Source organism: Notothenia coriiceps, unplaced genomic scaffold, assembly GCF_000735185.1.
Source record: "Notothenia coriiceps isolate Sejong01 unplaced genomic scaffold, NC01 NC01_scaffold00036396, whole genome shotgun sequence".
Classification (NCBI taxonomy): domain Eukaryota; kingdom Metazoa; phylum Chordata; class Actinopteri; order Perciformes; family Nototheniidae; genus Notothenia; species Notothenia coriiceps.
The window spans coordinates 581,049-603,836 of NW_011369097.1; the positions used below are offsets into that span (position 1 = coordinate 581,049).

General features: G+C 42.6%; 2 protein-coding genes across 2 annotated transcripts in view; one reads left to right on the forward strand and one right to left on the reverse strand.

Annotated features, from left to right (window-relative positions):
* Positions 1 to 22,788, forward strand: part of LOC104963667 (calcium/calmodulin-dependent protein kinase kinase 1-like) — a 366,751-nt gene that overhangs the window by 143,149 nt on the left and 200,814 nt on the right. The gene's annotated exons all lie outside the window — the stretch shown is intronic.
* Positions 1 to 22,788, reverse strand: part of LOC104963642 (latent-transforming growth factor beta-binding protein 2) — a 94,004-nt gene that overhangs the window by 43,283 nt on the left and 27,933 nt on the right. The window contains exons 4-8 of the mRNA XM_010792256.1: positions 20,687 to 20,949; positions 19,560 to 19,754; positions 16,549 to 16,749; positions 14,171 to 14,454; positions 12,821 to 12,923 (exon numbers count right to left, since the gene is read on the reverse strand). Of these exons, the coding sequence (XP_010790558.1) occupies positions 12,821 to 12,923; positions 14,171 to 14,454; positions 16,549 to 16,749; positions 19,560 to 19,754; positions 20,687 to 20,949 (1,046 nt within the window). The remainder of the gene's footprint in view (positions 1 to 12,820; positions 12,924 to 14,170; positions 14,455 to 16,548; positions 16,750 to 19,559; positions 19,755 to 20,686; positions 20,950 to 22,788) is intronic.

Genomic DNA, 22,788 nt, shown 5'->3' on the forward strand with positions numbered 1-22,788 from the left:
CACGGTGTATGAACCTTTACAATGTTGGAAGTGATCGCTAGATGGAAGAGGTCGTGTTCAAATGCAAGTAGACGTTATTTTTGCTTTATTACTAGGCCTATATCCAATATAACGTGTTTTATTGCACAATGAAACTGTGTTTTATAAGTAGTCCTTAGATCTTATACAATGCATCACAGTATACCAAAGAACATAAGAAAATAGGTAACAGAAACAGACAGCTAGCAGCTAGATGTCCATAAGATATCAGAACAACAGGAGCTAATGCTTTCCATGAGCCCCCCCCCCACACCCTCATCCCGACCTAGATCCACTAAAGATCAGTAAGATAACAAAAGAACACTTTTACGAAAAATATAGACATAGGTTTGATTTTATATTACTCTGCCTCGGAGCACTGATTATGGGGGGTTTCTTTTTAAGCAAGCGCTAGCGGTAATAGAGCTTACACAATGTCAAAAGAATGAAAATCATAATCCAATGTGAAATATTTTTCTTTGGAAACCAAAATCAGTGTTTCATGTGTGTTGGGCGGAAAAGGAACCCTACCAGTGGCACCAACAATAATACCTAAACGCAGGGGTAACATATAAAAAATTTCCATTCTCAGCTTAAAATGGTATAAACTGCGAGAGCGAGAGCAGCCTGTCAACTAATAAATCGAGTAGAGATAGTCTGATTAACTGTCCATATAACCCTGTGTCATCCCTGGGGCAAGTTATAGTTTACTAAGAATTAGGATAATAAATCAGTTTAATTTGAATTATGGGGCCTTCATATTAATTTAATCTGATAAAACGTATTAATGTTCCTTTCTTAACTGGTCCCTGGCCTCCTTTCCGTTTTGCAAAAAGGTCCACGAGCAAAGCAAGTTGAGAATCCTTTGAGGACTGTATATCCTCTTCTATATTTTCTCAGCTGACTAAAATCCTTTCAGCCACTCCATTATTTCAGATGTGGGTTAGTGCCGGGTGGAGTGGACAATGATCCCTGACAACAGGGAATAACAATGGAACAGGGAGGCGACGGTGGGGGATGATCCATTTGAAAGCCATGGAATATTCCTATAGCCTTTTGAAACGTGCCAAAAGATAAACAACATTTACCCATTGAAACACTGATCTCAATGAAATCGTATTTTTCTAAAGCCGTTGTTCCTAACAAGGTCTGAAACAATTACAGTGAGACGGCCACATTCCAGGTTAACAAAACGGAATTACTGAGAAAGCATGATTTTCAAATGTGAACCTAGGCAGACAGTGGTTAGCAATTACAGCCATTTTTATATGGTGGAGAAGTCAGGGAGAGAAACTGAAGCGTCGTGTGTATTGATACATACAATGGCCACTTTGGTGAGTCATGATTAGACATGTAATACCCCATTAATGGTGAGACCCTTATTGATAAGATTCTGAGGTATGGCTGATTTTCGAGGTCCTGTGGAATGCCCATTGATCACTATCATCACAGACTACAGGCCTACATGGAGGGAATATCAGAAGAAATGTTGCTGGAATGCAGTAAAAGATAAGATTTCCCTTGTTTTAATTTACATCACAGAAGCACAACTCAAAAGTTGGTTACGTTCTGTGAAATTAATGGAAAACTGAAAAAGAAACGTTTTGAAATTTGTGGAATATTCCTTTTACATCCAAAGGAAGATTTATATATTTAGCAGTGAATACATCATGCAGATTACTTTCTTCATCATGGTGGCTTTTAATGAAAATACCTGAACAAAAACTTTAAACCAAGCAGTGTATCCTGACATTATGGCGTGGTGAGGAAACTGCTGTTTCCAGTTTCTGTCAGGTTGGAACGATTTTTGTTTTTTGTGATCAGAAGGATCGGCTGTCTAACTGTTTCTGGGTCATACTCAGACTCTTTATGTTATTAACTGTACCAGTGTGAGTCCCCTTTAATCCTCATCGACAAGTAACTGATCACAAAGCTGATCAATCCACATGGCTAAAAGACGAAATTTACTAAACTTACCTGATTTCTTTCTATGTGCAATGCAACTGAGACAGAATAGAATAATTGTAAAAGAAAGTTAGGCATGTTTACAGTATCAGAACCAGTATCTCAAAATAGATCAAGTATGCTACTTGTTACAATACCCAAAAGCTAATATTAATCAACACTAAACGGAGACAACACTTACTGAGACATTAGTCAAATTCAAGAGTTTAAATGACATTAAGGAAGGTTAGAACTAGGCATAAATCTAAAAGAAATCTTTAACCTCATTATAAAAAGAAAATAGCCATTACATTAGGGCAGGGTTGGGAAACCTTATTTCCTCTAAAGGGCCATTTCATTTTTCCATCACTACCGACAGGGACGTACAAATGATTACCTCTGCTTAAAAAAACTAACCAAAACAAGCCCATTCAGTAATGGGCTTTTTCAGCCATAGGCAAGAGAAAAGCACCCTTAATCCAGATTCTTCACCATGACTAGCATGCATGCCTCACAGAGGGACATGACCAACAACAAGAAGAACACAAAGAGTGTGCAAATATTCCCATACGATTATTAGGAGGGTACCAGTACACCTCGGAGAAATCGGAAGGCATGCTCCCCGGGAAGATTTGTTTATGTTAAGTTAAGCACAATCTGGACAACTTGAGAGACACAGAGATCATGGATACATCCTCACCATCCACAGAACTGAAGCACAATTTCTATAATAGATCCCATACCCCTTAAATCAAACAAAATTCTTTTTATAATTATATACACATACATGTCATACAGTATAATATAGACAAGTTTACTTTATTCTCTATTTTTAATCTACATAAAATGAATCATAAAAAATCAAATAATAATAAAAAATAATACATTACATCATATAAAGCTTTCCTCACAAAGCACTACGACAAGTAAAACAACCTATTAGATAAAAAAAAAGAAGATGATGATGATGCCTTTACCTCACTGGTTTAAAGGAAAAAGCTCTTATAATCACAGCAAGCCCATGCTAATACACAAAGTTATTGAACTGAATGAACAACAGAATAAAGAATGACAGATGAAAGAGAAACAAAAAAAAAGGATCAAAACAAAACCACTGGGCTTAATCAACTAAAGACACGCAGCACGACAAAACTGACAGGCATGATTGTGTACGGCACCTTATAAACACAATTCTCAAGATGCCGAGCAGGCGTTCTGGCGTTCCGGTGCTCTCTGTACAACAGACACACACAGTACAAAACACAACCTCTGTGTTGTGTTCAAAGGACCTAATCTTGGCCAAGGAAAAAACAACACTCGCTTTTTTAATTTTTAAACTGTCTATAATTCATCAATTTGTTCTTTTTTTGCGTGGTTGTAAAAAATTCTACCAAATATCGAGGCCGTACCAAAAATGTCTCAGCGAGCCCGTATACTGCCCGGAGGCCGGAGGTTCCCCACCCCTGCATTAGGGCCTCAGGCTAGCTGTTTCTGTTGTTTTCAGTTTTTATGCTAAACTAAGCTAGCCGCTGTTGGTTCTTGGTTCTTATTTAACAGGCAATTTTCAGAGAGGTATCGATCTTCATACTCAACTCAAGCATTTCCCCGAAAATGTCAAAAACTAAAATAATGACAATCTTTGTATCAAGTTTGAGTTATTCTTATGCGTTGCCAATATTTAATGTGCAAATAAAAAATGGAAGAAACATTTTAGGGACCTAAAAAGGTATGCATTTGTTACATATTGTAATAATTATTTATTAACGTTATCATTTGTAAATGTTATCATTTGAAACTTGACAGGTAATTTATGACTGTGGATGTGTAGTTTGATCAGCACTGACTGGCAATGCTGACAAAATAGAAATGAAATCCCACAACTGTCATCACATTTTGATTGAAATGCTGCCAAACAGTGGCGGCCGGCCTATAGGGGCAGTCACATTGGATTAACCTATGGATTAACTTTCAGCCGCGTTTTTCTCGTTTTTGATCAGAATAACAGCAAAAGGTGAGCATATCTCCGTGTTTTGCTACCTAAAGCTACGTCGTGTGATGTCTGTATTTGCTTCCCCTGTCGCGAGTTCTGATCGCTCAGTGATGATACTGCAGTTTGACAGAGGATTAAAACTGTAATCAGAGCCCTCTCATCTGAGCTCCGTTACACACACACACACACACACACACACACACACACACACACACACACACACACACACACACACACACACACACATGCCTCAGAGGACGGATACCTGAACCGTAGCGTCCAGCTAGCTTAGCCGCTAGTTTAGCGATAAATACACACAGCGTTGTATTCTCCTCCCCCTGTCGGCCCTAAAAGCTTCAGAGGGCGGATACCTGAGCTCCATAGCGTCCCGCTAATGTGAAACACACACACACAGCGTTAGCGGGACATTCTCTTATCCCTGTCGGCCCTAAAAGCTTCAGAGGGGGATAGCTGGGCTCCGTAGCGTCCCGCTAGCTAAAGGTAAACAAACATAGATGGGTACATAGAATATGATTAAATTGTCACCGATGTAGAGGATATATTTTTTTATTCACTTTGAACTCGGCCAAATGGAGTTTAATGCTTTGGGATTTAAGTTAGGCCACATAGTACGTGCATGAGTTTGAAAGTATAACGTGCTAGCCTGCTGTAATACATCGTATAGTCAGGCACACATTTATGAGATTTAACTATGGATTTAACAATGGCCAATTATATTTCTTAAATAATATGTAGCCTATTCCCAGAGCATAATTCACGGGGCAACAAGGTGAGGTGTAAAATGTGTTTTAATACCATACATTTTACGCCAGCAAACTTCTTGTACGGACTTCGGCAGTAGTGAAGACCCACCGAACAAATTAAGTACAAAGACGAATCGTTCGCAAACGTGCAAATCACCAGAAGTCGTTCGCGAACCGGTGAACGAATCAGTGAACAAATCTTTAAAGTGAACTGAATCAAAACATTCGTGTCCCCGAAGGGATTCGAAATGCCCATCACTAATTTCCACAGCCCCACCGAAAATATTTTCCACCAGCCGCCACTGATATTGATACTAATGACAATAAATCAAAACTTACAGGACATGTCCCGTGCCGATTTTGTAAGTTTACCCACTTACAAAGAAATTAACAGTCTATCATCTTAATGGTAGGTTTATTTTACTAACGAGAGAGAGAATATCAAAAATAATATCCAGAAATGTACATCTTATAAGAGATATAAATTAATTTGCATTTAACTGTGGGAAATAAGTATTAGATCCCCTTGCAACCAACAAGAATTCTGGCTCCCTAAGCCCGGTTACATAAGTCCTCTTCCTTTAAAAAAGTACCCGTAATATCAACTTGTTACCTGTATAAAAGACACCTGTCCAAAGAATCAATTAATCAGATTCCAACCTCTTCACCATTGGCAAGACTAAAGAGCTGTCTAAGGACCTCAGGGACAAGATTGTAGACCTGCACAAGGCTGGGATTGTCTACAACAGGGGTTCTCAAACTTTTTGTTTATGCGGACCACTATTTATTATCAAGGATTTTCGCGGACCACCTCATATGCAAACCGTAAAAATAAGTACATATATATAAACTTAGTGTTAAAACGGCGATATTTTTTTATAGTTAATTATAGACAATCAAAAGAAAATTGAAGCCTATCTGATACTTTTGTGACCGGTGTCTGTCTGCGTTCTGTATGTTTCTCAAAGAGGACGGCGGACGGTATTTTAATTAGGTCATCCCAAACAATGCCACAAGTGCGCACCCGCGCAGTGCACTCACAAAACGGGCAGACAGGTCTACAAAAAACTACCGCTATGCTTAGTCCTACTTTAGTTACTGTACTGCAAAAAGCAGACGGTGCTGCGCTCAACACACACAGACTCAAAACCATGGACACACAGGCATATAAGTAACATAAACAATGTATAGGCCTAAATTGCATAAAGGCTTGAGCAACAGTATTGCAACCAAGCAGACAGCGCTGCGTCTCTCTCTCTTACTATCTCCACTTTCAGAATCTATTTAAATCTAAAAAATTCCCAAAGTTATCCTGAAATTCACTTATTAAATAAACGAAACGAAAAATATAGCCTACTCAGGGGTGGATCTAGAAACATATTCATGGGGTGGCAAGAGGGTGGCAGCAGGAGATTTTGAGGGGTGGCATCCCCTGGCAGAAGTATACGCTGATTTAATCGCAGTCATATCAATCAATGTTAACTTGGAAAGCCAAAATATTGACATTTTAACTCAATAACATAGGTGACATTATTGCGTCACATCAGTAAAGCCTTAAATAGAAATATATAAGATGGCAGACAGGCCTAATTGAATGCATTTTAACTGAACAATAACTGAATTAGTTTGTTTCACTCTTGGACCAGGGGTACCAAATCTATGCAGACTGCTGCAATAAGTACATTAATTAACTGTCTCATCGATGTTTGTCTGAATTAATATGATAATATTAACAATAATATTATTCCTATCAGCTGTCAATCACTGTTATGGTGCAGCGATTACCATTCTGTTCAGCAAAACGCCTCACAAACTGATCAAGATCCAAAGCTTTAGTGCGTTTTGATTCAATGCTGACTACAGCCAAACTTGACAGTCTCTTCTCTGTCATTGTAGACTTCAAATACCTCGTTCCTTCCGTGTACAGTACTTGGGTCCGGATGCTTCTCGTTTTGCGCCGTCGAGTTCAAATGAAATCGCCGCCAATCATATTTCCACGCTTGCGCCAGGGCCGGGGGAGGGGTTACAAGGCTCGTGTCTTGTGGTGCATTCACTTGCATTCGGACATAAGAGATTTTCTCTCATAGATGTCCGATGAGCCCAACGACCACTACCCCAGTGCCTGATATCATTAGAAAGCTAGGAATCTCCTCTTTCCAACAGTGTATACAACTCAAAATGTGTCTTCGGGCCTTCTACAGAAGGTCCAGTTGTGATAGACACGGTTCGCCACTGGTTTACATGATATGTTTCGTAAAACCTTATTTGCACATGGGATCAAATTTGGCTGATTCTACTTCATGTTTCCTCATTTGCATCATGCATTTAAAAATGTGTGTAATCTGAGTTTGGTTCAGTAGATCTTTATTTTGTTCCCTCAGGGGAATTTGATTATAGTTGTGGTTTAAAAATCAGAGTAAATACTAGATGCCCTTTGTGTGATGTATACATGACACAAAGAATCCTGGCTGTTTGATTTATTATATTATTTTAATGCAAAGTGTTATAATCTACTGTGGTTGTGTCTGATTCCAAGACTCCTGTACCAACAAATCAGTAACGTATCTTCTAGACATTCAACTAAAGACAAGATAATGAACACCAGGAATACAAATCTAAGAAAACATGGCTATATAATTTTGATAACAAAAAAATATGAATTAGGTAAGGATTTAATTATGTGTACGTTCTCATGCTTGTTTCTACAGTTATTGTGTAGGCAGTGGCCTGCAACAGTGATCTCAAGCTTCGCATCATTAGTGTCCCCCTTGGTTACCACGACTGTAGACCCAGACTGGTCTGTATCCACAGACAGAAGCTTCCAATTGTTGTATATCCATTTAGCCCTGTTCAACAAAAGACTTTGTCACCCCTTACTAATTTATTTCCCGTCTCCATTCAATAGTGTTGTGAATTCCACTGGCAACTGTTCAATAATATTTGCTCAAATTCCCTGACCTGAAAGTGTAATTCAAATCCCTCTGAGCTTTTTGATAGATGGTGCTGTCCTAAATTTAATCGGAATAAATCCCTCTTTTAAACATTAAAGTAAACATTGCTCCATGCAGGGCCTTGCTGAGGGTATTAAAATGAAAGGACAGCTTATGCAAAATGAGAGAGAAAGTAAAAAGAGAAGGAGGCAGGAGGCTGAGAACGGAGAGAGTTTATATTCAGATGGGTTTCTCGGCCGTACAGAGATCTTTAATTGCTAATTTGGTACAATCAGCCCGCAGACCACCCGGCCTGGGGCTGTTCTTCTAAAATGATTGAGAGGTCTGGTCCATCAATCACAGGGCGCAGAGCCCTCCACCACCTTCCCCAGGGACCTGCCTGGGAGGCAACCTCAGTGTTGGACTTCTCCCCTTAACTGACTGGAAAACTTGAGAGCGCCTGGGAGACGGAGGATCGAGAAGGGATTGATGCCATCCACAGGACGTGAACAGGAGAAGTCTTCCTTTCCACTCTATTGTGGGCAATTCTATAGGAAAACAACCAACACCAAAGTCAAGACCTCCTCAGGAACTTTTCCAGAAATCTACCTACTGAAATGCCCTCATGGGACAGGCCTGTGCCGCCAAGAGAACAAACCTGGAGCAAGCGAAGCTCTTTAATCACTAAGTAGGGTTTCAGGTCTTTATGAGTCTCTAAAATGAGAAAAGCCATCTCTTCTTGGCCTTTGAGCGAATGCTTGATTGGAGCTTGCTTTCAAAACACAATGTCTCCTTGGCACGTGCCACTTTTGCCATTCTAGCCAAATATAATGCCCTGTAAATTACAAGGCCCTTCCAGTGGAGCTAAAGCTAATCAGTTAGGACACATGGGACTAATATCAACATCCTCCTGCTGATATAGACATGGAAACAAAACCACTGTACAAGCTACGAATGATTTTCTCCTCATTAACAGTCCAAACTGTGTGCGTATCATATTGGTATTACCATCATATGGCACATGTGAAGCAACAAAAAGCCTTTGATTAGGAGATTATCAGCAACATAAAAATGTTATTCAAACCATACTTTAACTGTTCCTATTCACTAGGGAACGCATTTTACACCCCTGCTTGTAGTTTGACAATTTAGCTTAACGCCCTTTTCCAAAATGCTGCTGGCAATGGAACCCGCATCAAACACACATTTAAAACAGACCCACATTCCTCTATAATATCCCATTCACTGCAGAATATTAACCACCTGGGCTAGCTCCAAAAGAAGGCATGCCACAGTACATTCCCAATACAAATGTGCTTAACTTAGCTTGTATCCAATTAAGAAATGCAGCACATATTTCATACCCATGTGCCTCCAACTGGGATTTATGTCTTATGGTGGTTTCCCTGTGCTGATTTGCCACACTGCTGCCCAGCTAATACATTCCATCATTGTAGTTGTGAAGGGGATAACACTAAGTCAACATCAATGGATCAAACGATGTCAAAGAAATGTGACGTCTCTATATAATCACCAGGAGAAGCTGCTGTGGATTTGTTCCAATACATCTGTTCTCTCACTCGCTCAAGTCATGCATCTCTGGGTTTTGTTGGTCATTAACAAGTATTCATGTTTGATCAGCCCTAATAAAAAGTAATAAGTGCGGGCTTTGGCCCCTCGATGAATGTCAGATATCATGTCTGGGGAATATATAGGGATTAGGAGGGAATGAGTTCATGTGGGAAGATCTGTGGAGCTTTGTAGGCCGGATTTTTCTGTGCCTCAACACATTTTTTTGTATCGAAACCTCATGAATAATACTGTCCTCAATACAGAAAGACATAGAGACAAGGGAAGGGGCGGCGGAACAAGCATGTGACTCCCAAAGATAGACGTGGAATAGAAAGCAGGGCAAAGACAGCGTTAGGGCAGTGACGTCATGATGACCTTGACGACCCAGGGAGGTAGAGTTAGAGGAAGCCGAGGCTCCTGTGGGTGGGATGGTAACTTTTGGCCCTCGGGACATCCGATCTGGGAAGCCTCCCATCCTCGCAGAAGAGTCACAGTCAGGGAAGATGCCCAGCAATGACAGATGGGAAGACAAACAGCCTGTGGAATTCCATTCGCTGTGAAACTCACAGTGAGGGAGGGGCTGCCAGCACAATTATACAGAGTCACGCCAACACTACACTAAGGGTCAGACTCAGGACACAGCTAATATCAATCAGGGCTGGAGGGATATTAACTAATAGGAATGTAGACTAACATCAGCCTGGCTCTTTGCTTTTTAAGAATAAACTTCCTCTCAGTTTCTCTCAGGTCTCATGGGACCTGTGCAACCAATTGTTCATGCTCATTTGACTTACGTAAGATGTCACTGATTAGCTCTTATACTTGAGGAAAGTTTGGAGCATCTCATTCATTATCAGAAATGACAACCCTAGATTTGATTGCTCTGTAAATCAAGCTCAAAATGGGCGTGGTCCCGGGCAAAGGGGGCCAAGTGACCACTGTCCCCTTCAAGCACACTTTACTCCATTGGCCCGATTTGGCATGACACAACTTTACAGATATCTAGTTATGATCCAAATGATGACTGCTTTCGCATATGGGTGGGGGGAAAGAGCACAGTTCCCAGAACTAAGGCTTTTGGCCCCCACAACTAATGGCCACATTTGCAGTCAAGGCTGGTAGTAATCAATCAAGTATTCTTATAGCCCAATGTCACATATTAAACATGCATCATTCATCTGTCATTGGAGCCTAGATAAATCCCAAAAAGAAATCCCAATTGGGGAAATAATGGAAAAGGAGAGAGCTGAGAGAGCCAAACCAAGCCGAACCAAGGCCGGACGTGTTAAAGAATAAACAGCATAATACAATTACAACCTAGACAATCCAAATCATGTTGCTATTTGATCCCATCCCAACATGTTTTCTAGATTTTCAGATTAATTGGCGATGAATTTTCTGACGATCTATGAATTTATTAGTCGCCTAATGGTTTGCAGCTCTTGAAAAGTGTAGAGCTGTTTTTTTTTTTTAAGCCTCCTCTTCATCAGAACCAGAGGGACTGCAGCCTCTTCTGGTTGATCTGGATCTCATTATGACACAGGAATCCTCAGCATGCGACTTTTAAAAGCTCTGGCTCCTGAAAGCTTGGGCTCCCGCTGAGATGGGACACACTGGTATTCGTGTCTCCATAACATCAGCCCTCCAAAACACACACACACACACACACACACACACACACACACACACACACACACACACACACACACACACACACACACACACACACACACACACACAATCCCATCCCTTATTGCCACAGCAGTGACATAGTGTCCTTGGTGTATCTTAATAAATAATACCCAGACCTATATAATGTTGTCAGTTGTGCCAAAATCCAAAGACCTCTGCAACAGCAATACATAATGTGTCTACATTTGTTAAGCACTTTGCTGATTATTAATCATTATGATTCCAGTCAGTGATGAGCAGGCAAAATGGGCATATAATGAAGTAATTCTAGGAAGCATAGACTTTAAACAGAACTGATGCCATCAAAGTGTGGTCATGTTGGCATCATCTATAAATGCAATAAAGAATATAAAGTAGCAATGCATCATCTTAGTTAACAGGGCAGTTTGCAACCTGCTGTAAACTGACCAATGGTAGCATTACAGCCCTAAATACAAACTGGGCTTTCATGACATCATTATCACATACTTAACAGGAGACACAAGAGACCTTTTTAAAGCCATACTACTTTTCTCCACACTGCAAGTCCACAACTCACCCATTCACTATGAAATATAAATGGACAGCCTCGTTTTTCAGGGGCTGTTTTCTCCAGGTTATATATCATTTCTGTCAAACACGTCAGAAAACATACATCTCGGCCAGTAACATCTAGCCAAGGGTCTAAACTCAGAACAATAACACTCGAGAGGAATTCAAAGCATTTCTCTTATTAGAGCTCCCTCTAAGACTTCTGGGACTAAATGACTTCATTTTCCCTCTCTTTCATTCTCTCTATACTTTCCTCCCTGCCTGCGTGTGACCTGGGACCCCAGGGTTAACAGTATGCTGCCACCCAAAACAACTACAAAAATGAGGGAATGGGGTCTTCACTTTGTTTCTCCCCTCACACTTCAAAGGAGGGAGCAGAGGAAAACATCTGGGAGCCAAAAGAGATCGTGCCGGAGACTGTAGGAATCTGTCCTGCCGAGGGAGATAGAGAGCGGGAGAGAAAAGAACGGATCGGCATCTATGATAGATGGAGGAGACGGAGAGGGATGGTGTCTGCTTCTGATTAAGGTCCGGTCAGACATTAAACAGGGTACAAGACTTTGACAGCTAACTGACATCTGTGGGCATGGTCGTAATACGATTGAAAGTATTGGTGCTGGGAAATGTCCCCACTTGCTACGGAAGCTGCTTACCAGGAGGCCCCAATATAAGTCATACACCAGCACAGAAAAATAACCACGCCCTCAAAATAACACCCATAGCTGTCAGAGTCTCCATCTACAGTGAATGGTGTCACCACCCACCCTGCCTGCTGGCGTGCTACCTCCCTGCTGCTGTTTCTCAAACCTACCGCAGCTCTGGTTGGGAACTAGCTGAACTGCGGCTGTTCATTTCCTCTGTGAAGGCTGCGTTGGCGCGATGTGTCCCGCAGAGTGGGTGGCACTCCTGCCAGGCTCTCATCTTAAAGCTCAATGTGTTTTCATTTACTTCCAGGTTTTATTTTTATGGAAACTAACCCAGCTTCATTCTTACAACTGGGTGCGTTCACACAGCCGCGTCATAGGTGTTTAGGATTCTAATGAAGACTGCTATGCTAATCCTCATCAGCCGTAAGAGTTGTTTAGGGCTGGGATAAATGCTGTAAGAATTCATCAAGCTGATGGGGAATATAACAGGCATCGCTGACTAAATACCCTTTTATACAGAACTATGAAAGTGGAGCCCAGCTTTGTGTTGTTGTTGTTTTGAATGTGGATAAAAGCACAAAAATACCAAGAGATCAACATACCAGAGGCACAACAGAAAATAATACCAGCAGAACCAGACCAATTCAGAAATGGATTAGTTTGGAGTATGCAACGGGGAAGAGAGGGACAAAAATCTGCTCAGATTTAATGGAATTAGTCACGAAGGCTTACCAGGTTTTGCTGGACACTTTTGGCACATGTTGAGACCCCAGGAGGTGCCCACACTTCCACAGCAATCATCCTGTTTGGTAAGGCCTGGCAGAGGCTTGCCACACTGCAATAAACACACATCTGCATTAAATCTAAGAAATTAAATCAAAGAAATTAAATCTAAGAATGGGTGTTACACGTTTGTGCATGCACGCTTGTTTGTGTTCAAGTGTGTGTTTGTTGGCTGGGCAGCGTTTGCGTGAATACCTATCTGCAAGGACAAAGTGAACCAGAGACATCTGAGATTAGTTAGTTGGAAAGTGCTGTGTCTCAAGAAAAACTAGGACCATCCTGGCATGACTTGTTAACTTGGCACATGGTTAATTGTGAAGAGAGATTGCTATCAGATTTTACTTATTGAATTGTTGGTCAATGGAGACTTATGAAACAAAAAATGCAACAGAGAGGACATTCTTCTGGAGAACACCAACCTGGCATCCTGGCAGGAGCAGAGGTACAAATACCAGATAAATCTTTGGCATGCTGTCTCTCAGAGGCAGTTCTATTGGGGATCTGAAAAATCATTGTGACTGTCTGGAGGGTTTAATTTCAAACTCTCTACGATCTAGGAGTAGATCAAATGAGAGCTACAGATCAGCACAAACAAAATTGTTCAAGGAATAATGCTGGCAAACCAACTCTACAACCCATGTGTTGTTGCAACTGCAAACCAACTCGCCAAAGGCCATCGGAGTCATGACAGATAAACAACAGGCAACTGAAAACCTCTACAGATATCATATGTTTAGGGCTTTTATTATGAAAGGTAAGAACAGACAGAGACGATCTAGTTTTTGATGTCTCTGAAGGCATCCAAACTTGTTACATGCTTGGGAACTGGTGGAACATGGTTGACAAAAGTGGTCCGATATGGTAAATCCTAGACATGACATAAATCAGAGCCACAGGAACACTTTCTGTTTGAGACAGCAGCAATCAGGCACTGGGATGGAACAATAACGTAATGGTACCTGTGGTAAAACACTATTACTCACCTTTAATTGGCTCGAATACACAAGGTAACTTACATTGATGAGTGTTAGCAGTGCTAATAGTATGCTTTAAAGGTCACCTATTGTGCAAAATCCACTTTGTCCTGTCTTTTATACATAAACATGTGTCCCCTCTGCGTTAGGAGATTCTGAACGTTTCAGGAAAAAGATTTGTTCACTTTTTGTCCTGATCTATTTATATAAAAACCTGTCTGAAAATGAGCTGATCAGATTTTGGCCACTTTATGATTTTTTGGCTTGTGAAACCATTAGCCACAAACCAACCAATGTAACACCCTCACATGACTTAACACAGTACCTGTCCATCGATTGTTTCCTGAAAGCATCTTCCAACTGGTCCATTCTGATTGTTGTGCTGTCTGGCGTGGCCATGCCCATTCCCACTGGTTTGTGGATGCCTGCTGTTATGCTCACTGGTGTGTTCATGTCCATTCCCAGGCTGAGAGCGCTGCTGCACAGAGTGAGCCCCATCGCTGAGGGCCGGTCTCTGCCCAGGCTGCACCCGAGCTACTTGGTGGATATGGACTTCGGAGTCTGCAGGGTGCTGAATGTGGACGTTCACCAAGGATGGGTGGAGGGACACTAGAGGAATGGAAAGAACCACAGTTTATGTAAGATAGTTTATAGTTTCACATTTTGGATATTGTTAGGGAAAGCATCCTCAGCCAAGGGATAAAAGCTGTATAATATACATACTGCAGTTTGCAAGCTATCTGCTAACATCCAGCGAACACTTCTTCAACACTCACTTCATCATCAATTTATGAGACTGGGGAATTCCCGGCAACAAAGACACCACATACATATGACAAAACAACAAATACATCGAGCTTTGTATTTTTTGGTTTAATCAATTAAGCTCAATGACCAAAAACAGATTTGTTGAGGAGCTGCAGGGATGTTGCAATGTGGAGAATGAGCTCTTTTGTCCTTCTGACAGAGGGAAACATCTATCTTCAGGGAGTGCCAGGGTTTTTTCCCAGAACCCTAAGCCACCCTCATGAATCATAGTTGCACAGACAGATGGCAAGGAGAGTCCAAGGAGAAGAATTTGACCTTATCAAGTGTCTTGGAGATGAAACTGAGTGAATATATACTGACAGGAGGAATCATTGATTTGTCGTGACAAGACAATACAGCCATTGGACTTATGGCATTTAGTTATGATTATTTCATTGTATTCAAAACAGCGGATGGAATATTTCTGAGTGTAATTTAAATTATGTAAATCATAGCTTCTGCTTCTGGTTCTTGTTAGACAGAGCGATACACGGAGTGAGACGAAGGGAGGAAATTCAAAACGGATATCAGCAAAAATGGAAATGAGTAAATCTCTCGCATTTAATCGTCATCATGTGGCCTTGCTCTGTTTCTAATAACCACCTTTTTTATAAAAGCATCATTGTGCGAACAGTTTGAGGACTTCCACATTAGTCATGTATTACTCATTCTGCTCAAAATAGAGTGTGACCTTCACTCCTGGCCAGCAAAGGCAGAGCAATACAGTGCAACTGTGATAATGAAGCGATTGGCAAAGAATAAAGGCACCTGTCACACCAGCATTAGAAAAATCAAGCTAAGAATTATATTCATTTAATTCGAACTGTTGTAATTAGTGGAATACATATTTGTATTCACAGACAGTGCTGAGATCAAATAATCCACATTGGGACAAGCTAGCTCTGTTGCACCATGCCTTAGTTAACCCTCCTTTGTTAGAGCACCCTCCAAGAGAAGGAGAGTTGCAGACACTTATGAAACATGACTTGAGATTAAATCGACATGAGACAAATTAACTGACAGTCAGAGAACTTATTTTTCCTTTCCTTAATTTGTACAATCCAGAAACAAATGCCAGTGGGGTGTCAACAGAACAGTACTGAGAACAAATATATTGACACTGACTGACTCTTTCAAACATATTCTTGGCACTTTGAGCACCACAAGCAGAGTGCCATCTATTTCAATTATATTGGAGAAAAGGAAGACCTCTACGGCCAATATCTCCAACACTCAGTAAATCACACCAAAACAATCTAGATTGATAAATAGAGGAAAAATATATTTAAAAAAAAACGTTTTCCTTTTAAACTGTTTACTTAGACGCCATTTGCAAATGCAAACGAATACGAAACGCAAACAAACCGAATACGATATCAAAAAAGCCACAAAATACACCAATAGCAGGGAAGAAAACCCCCGAGCATGGTTGCCATGGTTGACCCTCTGTTGATGGTTGTAGTAGAGGAGCTGTAGATTTTGGACTAACATCTGTAGCATGGTCATTGGTCAGTAGCATGGTCAGTAGCATGGTCAGTAGCTACTGACAGTAGCTACTGACCATGCTACAGCATGCTACAGCAGTGAGCAGCAGAGGTGGGGAGAGATGGGGCTATGGCTTCATCGTTATCAGGAAATGATCGTATAGAGGCGTACACACGGAGCCATTTGCCCCCCCAGAGCGTTCAGTTTGCAGATCTAACCACCTTAGGACCCGTTATCGTTCGCGGGGTCCGATTCCGCGTTTCCGTTACGGCCTCGTGTGAACGAATGGGCAATACGAAAGAGAAAAGTAGCGGATACAACCGTTTGCATTTTCGTGTAAACAGCACCTTAGAAGAAGTCAGTGGGAAGCCAAGGTTTGCCATCTGATTGGCTACAATGCTGGAGCATTACCTTGCTGATTGGACAGTGGTAAAGTGTACATGGAGCGGGAGGGAGTTTTGGGTCCATGGTGGCTTGCTTCCTTGTTAGGGGTGGGTCTGGCAGGAGGTGGAACTGGCAAGTGGCAAAACTTCCCCGTTGAGTTTGATGGACACCAGCACATGTCCCTGCCAATGCATCGGCCTCCATTTAGACAGGGAATCTGACAGAAAACTGTAAAGAGGAACAGAGCAAAAGAGGAAGAGGTTTTTAGAAGTGAAAGATTTGTTAGCGTACACAACATGACACTTTCAATTACACAGATTTATGCATCCTCGGTAGAAGGATGCGGTAATAAGAAGCAGAAAAGGGAAGTCCTTATAGAAAGGGCATGTGCCTAGACTTTATTTGGAACGGGTTTTTTGGTGTTAGCATTGCCTGTTCTTTACAGCAGACACACATTTCAACTTTGCTTTTGAGTGCAGAACCATGGAACTAGCTCTCATGCTGCACCTCCTTCATTGGCATGTTATACCTCACTTTAAGTGATCACATACATACTCCTGTGCGTGGTGATGAGTGATGAATCATCCAGCAGTTAATCTAAGAAAATAACAAGTGCGTGAATACCTGTATGGAACACTTATCTGGCAGAGGGAAAACCACGCAAATTGCCTATAAAACTGTCAAATCTTGGACAAAATCTCAAAGGCAGGCAACTGGCTCGTCACCATATAAATTGATTGAATCCAAAAACATGTTCAGTGTACAGTTTGCTATGTCGTTTTCAAATCATCATGGGACGAGAAAGAGAGGAAAGGCCGGCACTGGCCAGATGCTGTTTGACAATATTGCTTTCACAGCCCTTTCACCGGCCTTATCTTTTGGCATATGGGATGGGTGCCATCCCAGCACCCACATACCTGGGAATGCTCCCGTCCACAGATTGGCCCTGACCTGACCTCTTCTAACTCAAAACATCAAAGACAGTCAAATGAAAAAAAATCTCTCAAACCGTGACGAATAAGAAACAAACCAATCTTTTTCATCATAAAGGATGAAAAAGTGAAGAGCTGCACTTTTACACCCTAGCAGCACCGCGCACCGCAAATAAGAGGACTGCTCTACCAGACAGCTGGAGATCGGGATGGCCAACATACTACGCTATGAGATGAAAGAGGCCGCTAGTGATGGAAACATGCTGTGAGCTGTATCTTCTCTGCCTCATCGAGACAGACAGGGATTGAGCCCTCTGTCACATGGCATTAACAACAGGGAGACTGGTCGAGGAAGACAGGGAGGAATGGAGTAAAAATAGAATATTAACAGACAGGGGATGAAGGGGATTAGGAGAGGAGAATGTGAATAGATTGAAAACAGAAATTAGACAACAAAGAAGAGACAGAAAGAGAAAGGGAATAAGCAATGGGAGAAAGAAGATGTGGAAAGACAGATAGAAACAGAGAGGTCCAGCATTGTTGTCAACAGGAAGGCCTCCAGTTATTAGACATGCTGGCTAAATTATCAGCTCGATGACGCTATTAAATCCTCTCAATGTGGGATGCAGGTCTGCCCTGGTCTGTCTCAGGCAGGGGCAGAAGCTATTCTTAGACAACATCCTACTGTCGACTGCGCACAGTCTGTCTGCCTGCCTATCTTTTTTTTCTCCATTTAAACACCTTTAACAAGGAAACAAACAAACAAACACACACACACTTCTCACTCAATAAACAGTCTTCTACTCAATCTAATATCAGGCTTTAAAGTAAGTGTTGAACACAGGGTGCGTATCAAGGGGGCCTGTAATAATGATCAAGACAGAGTTTACAGCGCCGCGTAGGGAACATAACAACAGCATGAGATAACTGTTTGCTGTCCACTTGACATTCCTTGACGAACACGCAAACCCAAGCAATAACAGGATGCACGTTTTATGGAAAAGCAATCACTTTTTAACACAAACTTTAACCTACGCGTTTGCATATTGAAGGGAGATTACTAGAGAATGAAAAAGGGGCATAAAAAACAAACGCGCTGCTCAGGAAGACGTGGAGGTGCCAGGAATGTAATCTTAGGGGAAGGCCTCTGCCAGGACGCTGAAGTGTTTGGAATATCTACGCCATGTTCCAAAACCCCATTAATGGGCACATAAATCTGCAACAACAACCTGTTTATATATTCATAAGCGAGCTAGGTCCTCCCCAAAAGAGCCGAGTGCACTTAAGTGAAGGTTACATGTTTGTGTCCCTTGTATTTATTTGAGCTGTGACCCTAAAGGACTCGTATGTGTATGTGTGTGGTATGAGCAGCTCTAATCCACAAGTAGTAATTAGTCTGAGCCTCAGCTGGTCCCTAAAACTGATGAGAAAACTAAGAAATATGCCGGGGTACGACCCTACCCTTGGCATTGACCACCCCTTCCCTTCCCATGGACACTCCTGTGTGAATTCGGAGCAAAGCCCCCAGGATAAATGGAAGGTTTATTGTAATCCCTATAAAATCCTGTTCATGCTGCTACTCTTTCTCTCTTTCTTTCTCTCCTTCTCCTCTTTCACTCGTTCCTGCTCTCCCAGGGGGCATGTAAAATGGTTAACGGCGGGGCCAACCGCGAGGTGTAAACCGCAAAGAGATGAGGCTAAGTGTTGGGAGCGTGGGACCACCAGCTCCACGTGTGTGTGCGAGGGGGAGATTAACCCCCTATTACAGAGCCCACTTAAAATCTGGCGCACCCCCATCACTCCTGCTTTGCCTGTCTCTCTTTCTCTTTGACAGTGAGAGTTTTTAGCGTAGCTCTTAGCTTTAAACTCCACCACTCTACCTCCTCTTTGAGGCTGGTATTCACAACAGGCAGCATGCCACTGGGAACCCATTTTGTCAAGCTCACCCCATAAAAAAAGGAATGAGAAAGTAGGATGGAGGCACAGGGGAAGTGTGTGAGAATCAGAAAGTAAGCAAGGTAAGAGATGAGGGGGAGATGAAGGATGACAAGTGGACAAGAAAGATAAGAGTTAATAATAAACAGAAGGCCAGAGGTTGACACTCACAGAGTCGGTAGCCCGGGTTCTTTGGCTGCTGCTGCCGCTGCTGCTGCTGCTGCTGGTTCTGGTTCTCGCTGTAGACCGTGGTCATGTCTCCCTTCTCACAGCTGTTGTAGCATCGCCCGCCGCTGCACACCCTGCGGCACACCATGGGCGTGAAGACGATCTTAATGCGGTCCAGGTTGGAGGTGAGGTTGGCCCCTGGAAAACACACAGACACCTGGGTGAGGAGGAGCAGCAGCAGGGGAGACGGGCTGGAGACGAGCTGCATCCTTTCTCCTTCAGCCTCACTGTGACACACTCCCCGTCTGGGCAAAGGGAGGTTTATAAGTGTGCGAGGGTGTGTGCTGACGGCTGGGCAGTGGCACGCTGTAGCTGAATGTGAGTTGCTCCACAGGCCAGCAAATAGCGGGAAAGAATACTATTAGACATCGGGCTAGTCTCCAAGCCCTTTATCTTGAGGGTAAGGTGTTTTGGATGTGTGTATGTGTTGAGGAGACAAAGAGCGCTTGAGTGCAAGTTAACATGGTGTAATGGTGGGAAGCTGTTCAACAGCCGTTGCTGTGGTACAGGGCGAAACAACAAGCTTGAACAGCAGACAGCTGTGTGTGCTGGATGGGGGATCAGAGGAATATGAATTATTGAAGAGAGGATACAAATATAAGAAAGACATGATCACATTTATTTTTGTTGTGGGTAGAGGCGCCAGGTTTTAGAGCCTGTCATGTCGGAGAGGTGACAAGGCATATTCCCAAAGATATCAAAGCACAAAAGAACACACACACTGCTCACACTCCTCTCCAGCAGATTGTGGACCAGGAAACACACACATACTGTACGCAGCTTTCATATCAAAGACTGTCTGGTGGGATGCAGACCACAGAAAAGGGGTGGGGTGGGTGGACAGTGGAGGAATGGAAGTGCAGCCTGGGAAGCTGCCAATTTTTTTTCTTGTGGCTAATGTTCCATTCCACGATGACACCATACATGTGTACATGTGCATGCTGGCCTCTGTTAATTGAGCCACAATGTTTGTTTTGACATGACCGAGGAAAGTGAAATGTTAAGCATGCTGATCCAGATCCAAGTTCTTTATCTTAAACATGTACAAAATATATGTTTTTTGTTCTTACCTGCTGGTGAGAGTGCATTGTTGAACTGCCCTTGCAGTTGGCTGTTGCTGGTGGGCCTGTTAGTGTTGTGGTGCCCGTTGCTAGGCCCATTCCTGTGTCCGTGCCTGTTTCTGTGCTCGCTGCCGTGGCCATTAGCGTAGCCGTTGCCATTGGGTAGAGCGTTTGAGGTTATTGGCCCAGAAGATGATGGATAACGTTTCACAGTGCGGGAGGTCCCAGTTTGCTGAGGGGAGGAGTCAGGAGGTCCCCGTCTCACTTGAGTCCTGTCATTAACATGATCACAAGACCATAAATACATGACCTCAGGCTAACGCTAATAGCCCAAACATATTTACTGTACACACATAGCAACACCCTTTTGCAACCAATGCGCATCACTGTGAAATCCATTAAAGCATGCAACAGAAAATAATATGTCATGCTGTCTGTCTTAGGTCATAGCTATACTTAATTGATTTTATTGATGCAACACTATGATTTGGAAATTATTTTATTTTAATCAAATTAATAATACCATATAATTCTTTGAGCGAATATAGGGTTTCTTAACTCACATTTGCTGTATACAGATCCAAGACCATCCCTAGTTAATGTAAAGATTCTGTCAGACATTAAACTTTTGCAAGAGAGGATTTTTCATCATTGATTACCAACAAATAAGGATCCAGCAACCAAAAGGATTTAGGTGTCCCAGTTTGTGTGGCTGGTCTGCCTCGGAAAAAAATAATAATTAAACAAATTAGATCCCTTCATCAGCTAACAAAACACTTCCATCACACATTGTGTCAGCCTGACTAGATCATGAACTCCCTGTCTGACTGTGGCCAACCAGGGGGCAACATCCTGAGTGCTGCACAGGGCTGGAGGAAGTATTAAAACTAGGGTCGAAGAACAAAGCTTGTCCAGGGCTGAGAGGGGCACGTTTTTTTACCGGTGCGCATTTGATTTGGGTCAATTACTGAGCCTGTGTTGTACGACCTGGGAGCTGAGTTCATGTGAGCGACCTGGGGGAGGCGCGTGCCTCTCGGATGGACAGGCAGAAGGGTCTAAGCTTTGAGGAGGGCTGGGATTCAACCTTGAAAAAAAAACATCTGGATCCCACAGATCTGCTCAGACAGACAGTAAGCAGAGCAAGACAAAGAGGAACCATGTTGGGCCGATCAGAGAAAAAGTTCTACAAAGCACACCTGTGGCCCTTCAACGAAATTAAAGCAGTAATCAAATCCCAAATGAGGATACAAACCATGCATTAACATTTATTACATGTGGTTTTTAGCCACACACCACGTATTTACAAGCTGAATCAGCTCTGTCGACCCACAGACGTGCAACGATAATCGGGCAAATACACACACACACACACACACACACACACACACACACACACACACACACACACACACACACACACACACACACACACACACACACACACACACACACACACACACACACACACACACACACACACACACACACACACACACACACCCTGTTCCAGCTGTGCTAGGTGCAACACAAGCCCATGCATGTCTATTTATCCACAAACCACATTCCTGCTGCCAAGAGAACAGGACAGTAAATGAAAAGGGGGAAAAGACATTTGATAATGGCCTCTCACATCATCTATCCAAAAGAAAACAGGCAGCATCGACAGTATATCTGACAGCTGCTGACCCAGATCCTGAATCTATCGGGCGTGTCCCAGGGATAGGAAATGACATGGGGAAATAAGAGGTCCCCCGGACTCAAGGTGGTAAGGTCTTACAGGAGGTGGCTGACCCAGCTACATCGTCCATCCTACTAATGATCGGGTTTTTCCACCGCTGACAGTGACACCTGGCCTGCACGCATCCTGCCTCACTTCCTAGGCTTAGACAGATGTTGCTCGTTCTGTCTCTCTCACTTTCAATGGCAAAGTGACTTCCTCCCATAATGAGCTCACCGCTGCCCTCTCTGACTGCAGATCAGAGGGCGGTGAGGGCCAGCACGACTCACTCAAGACATTGGATGTCATCATTGGGAACTTCAAGGCCTCTGGGATCCAAGGAGGAACCATTCCCCCGCCTTGTTATGGGTGACTTGAAAGCAATTTTGAAGAC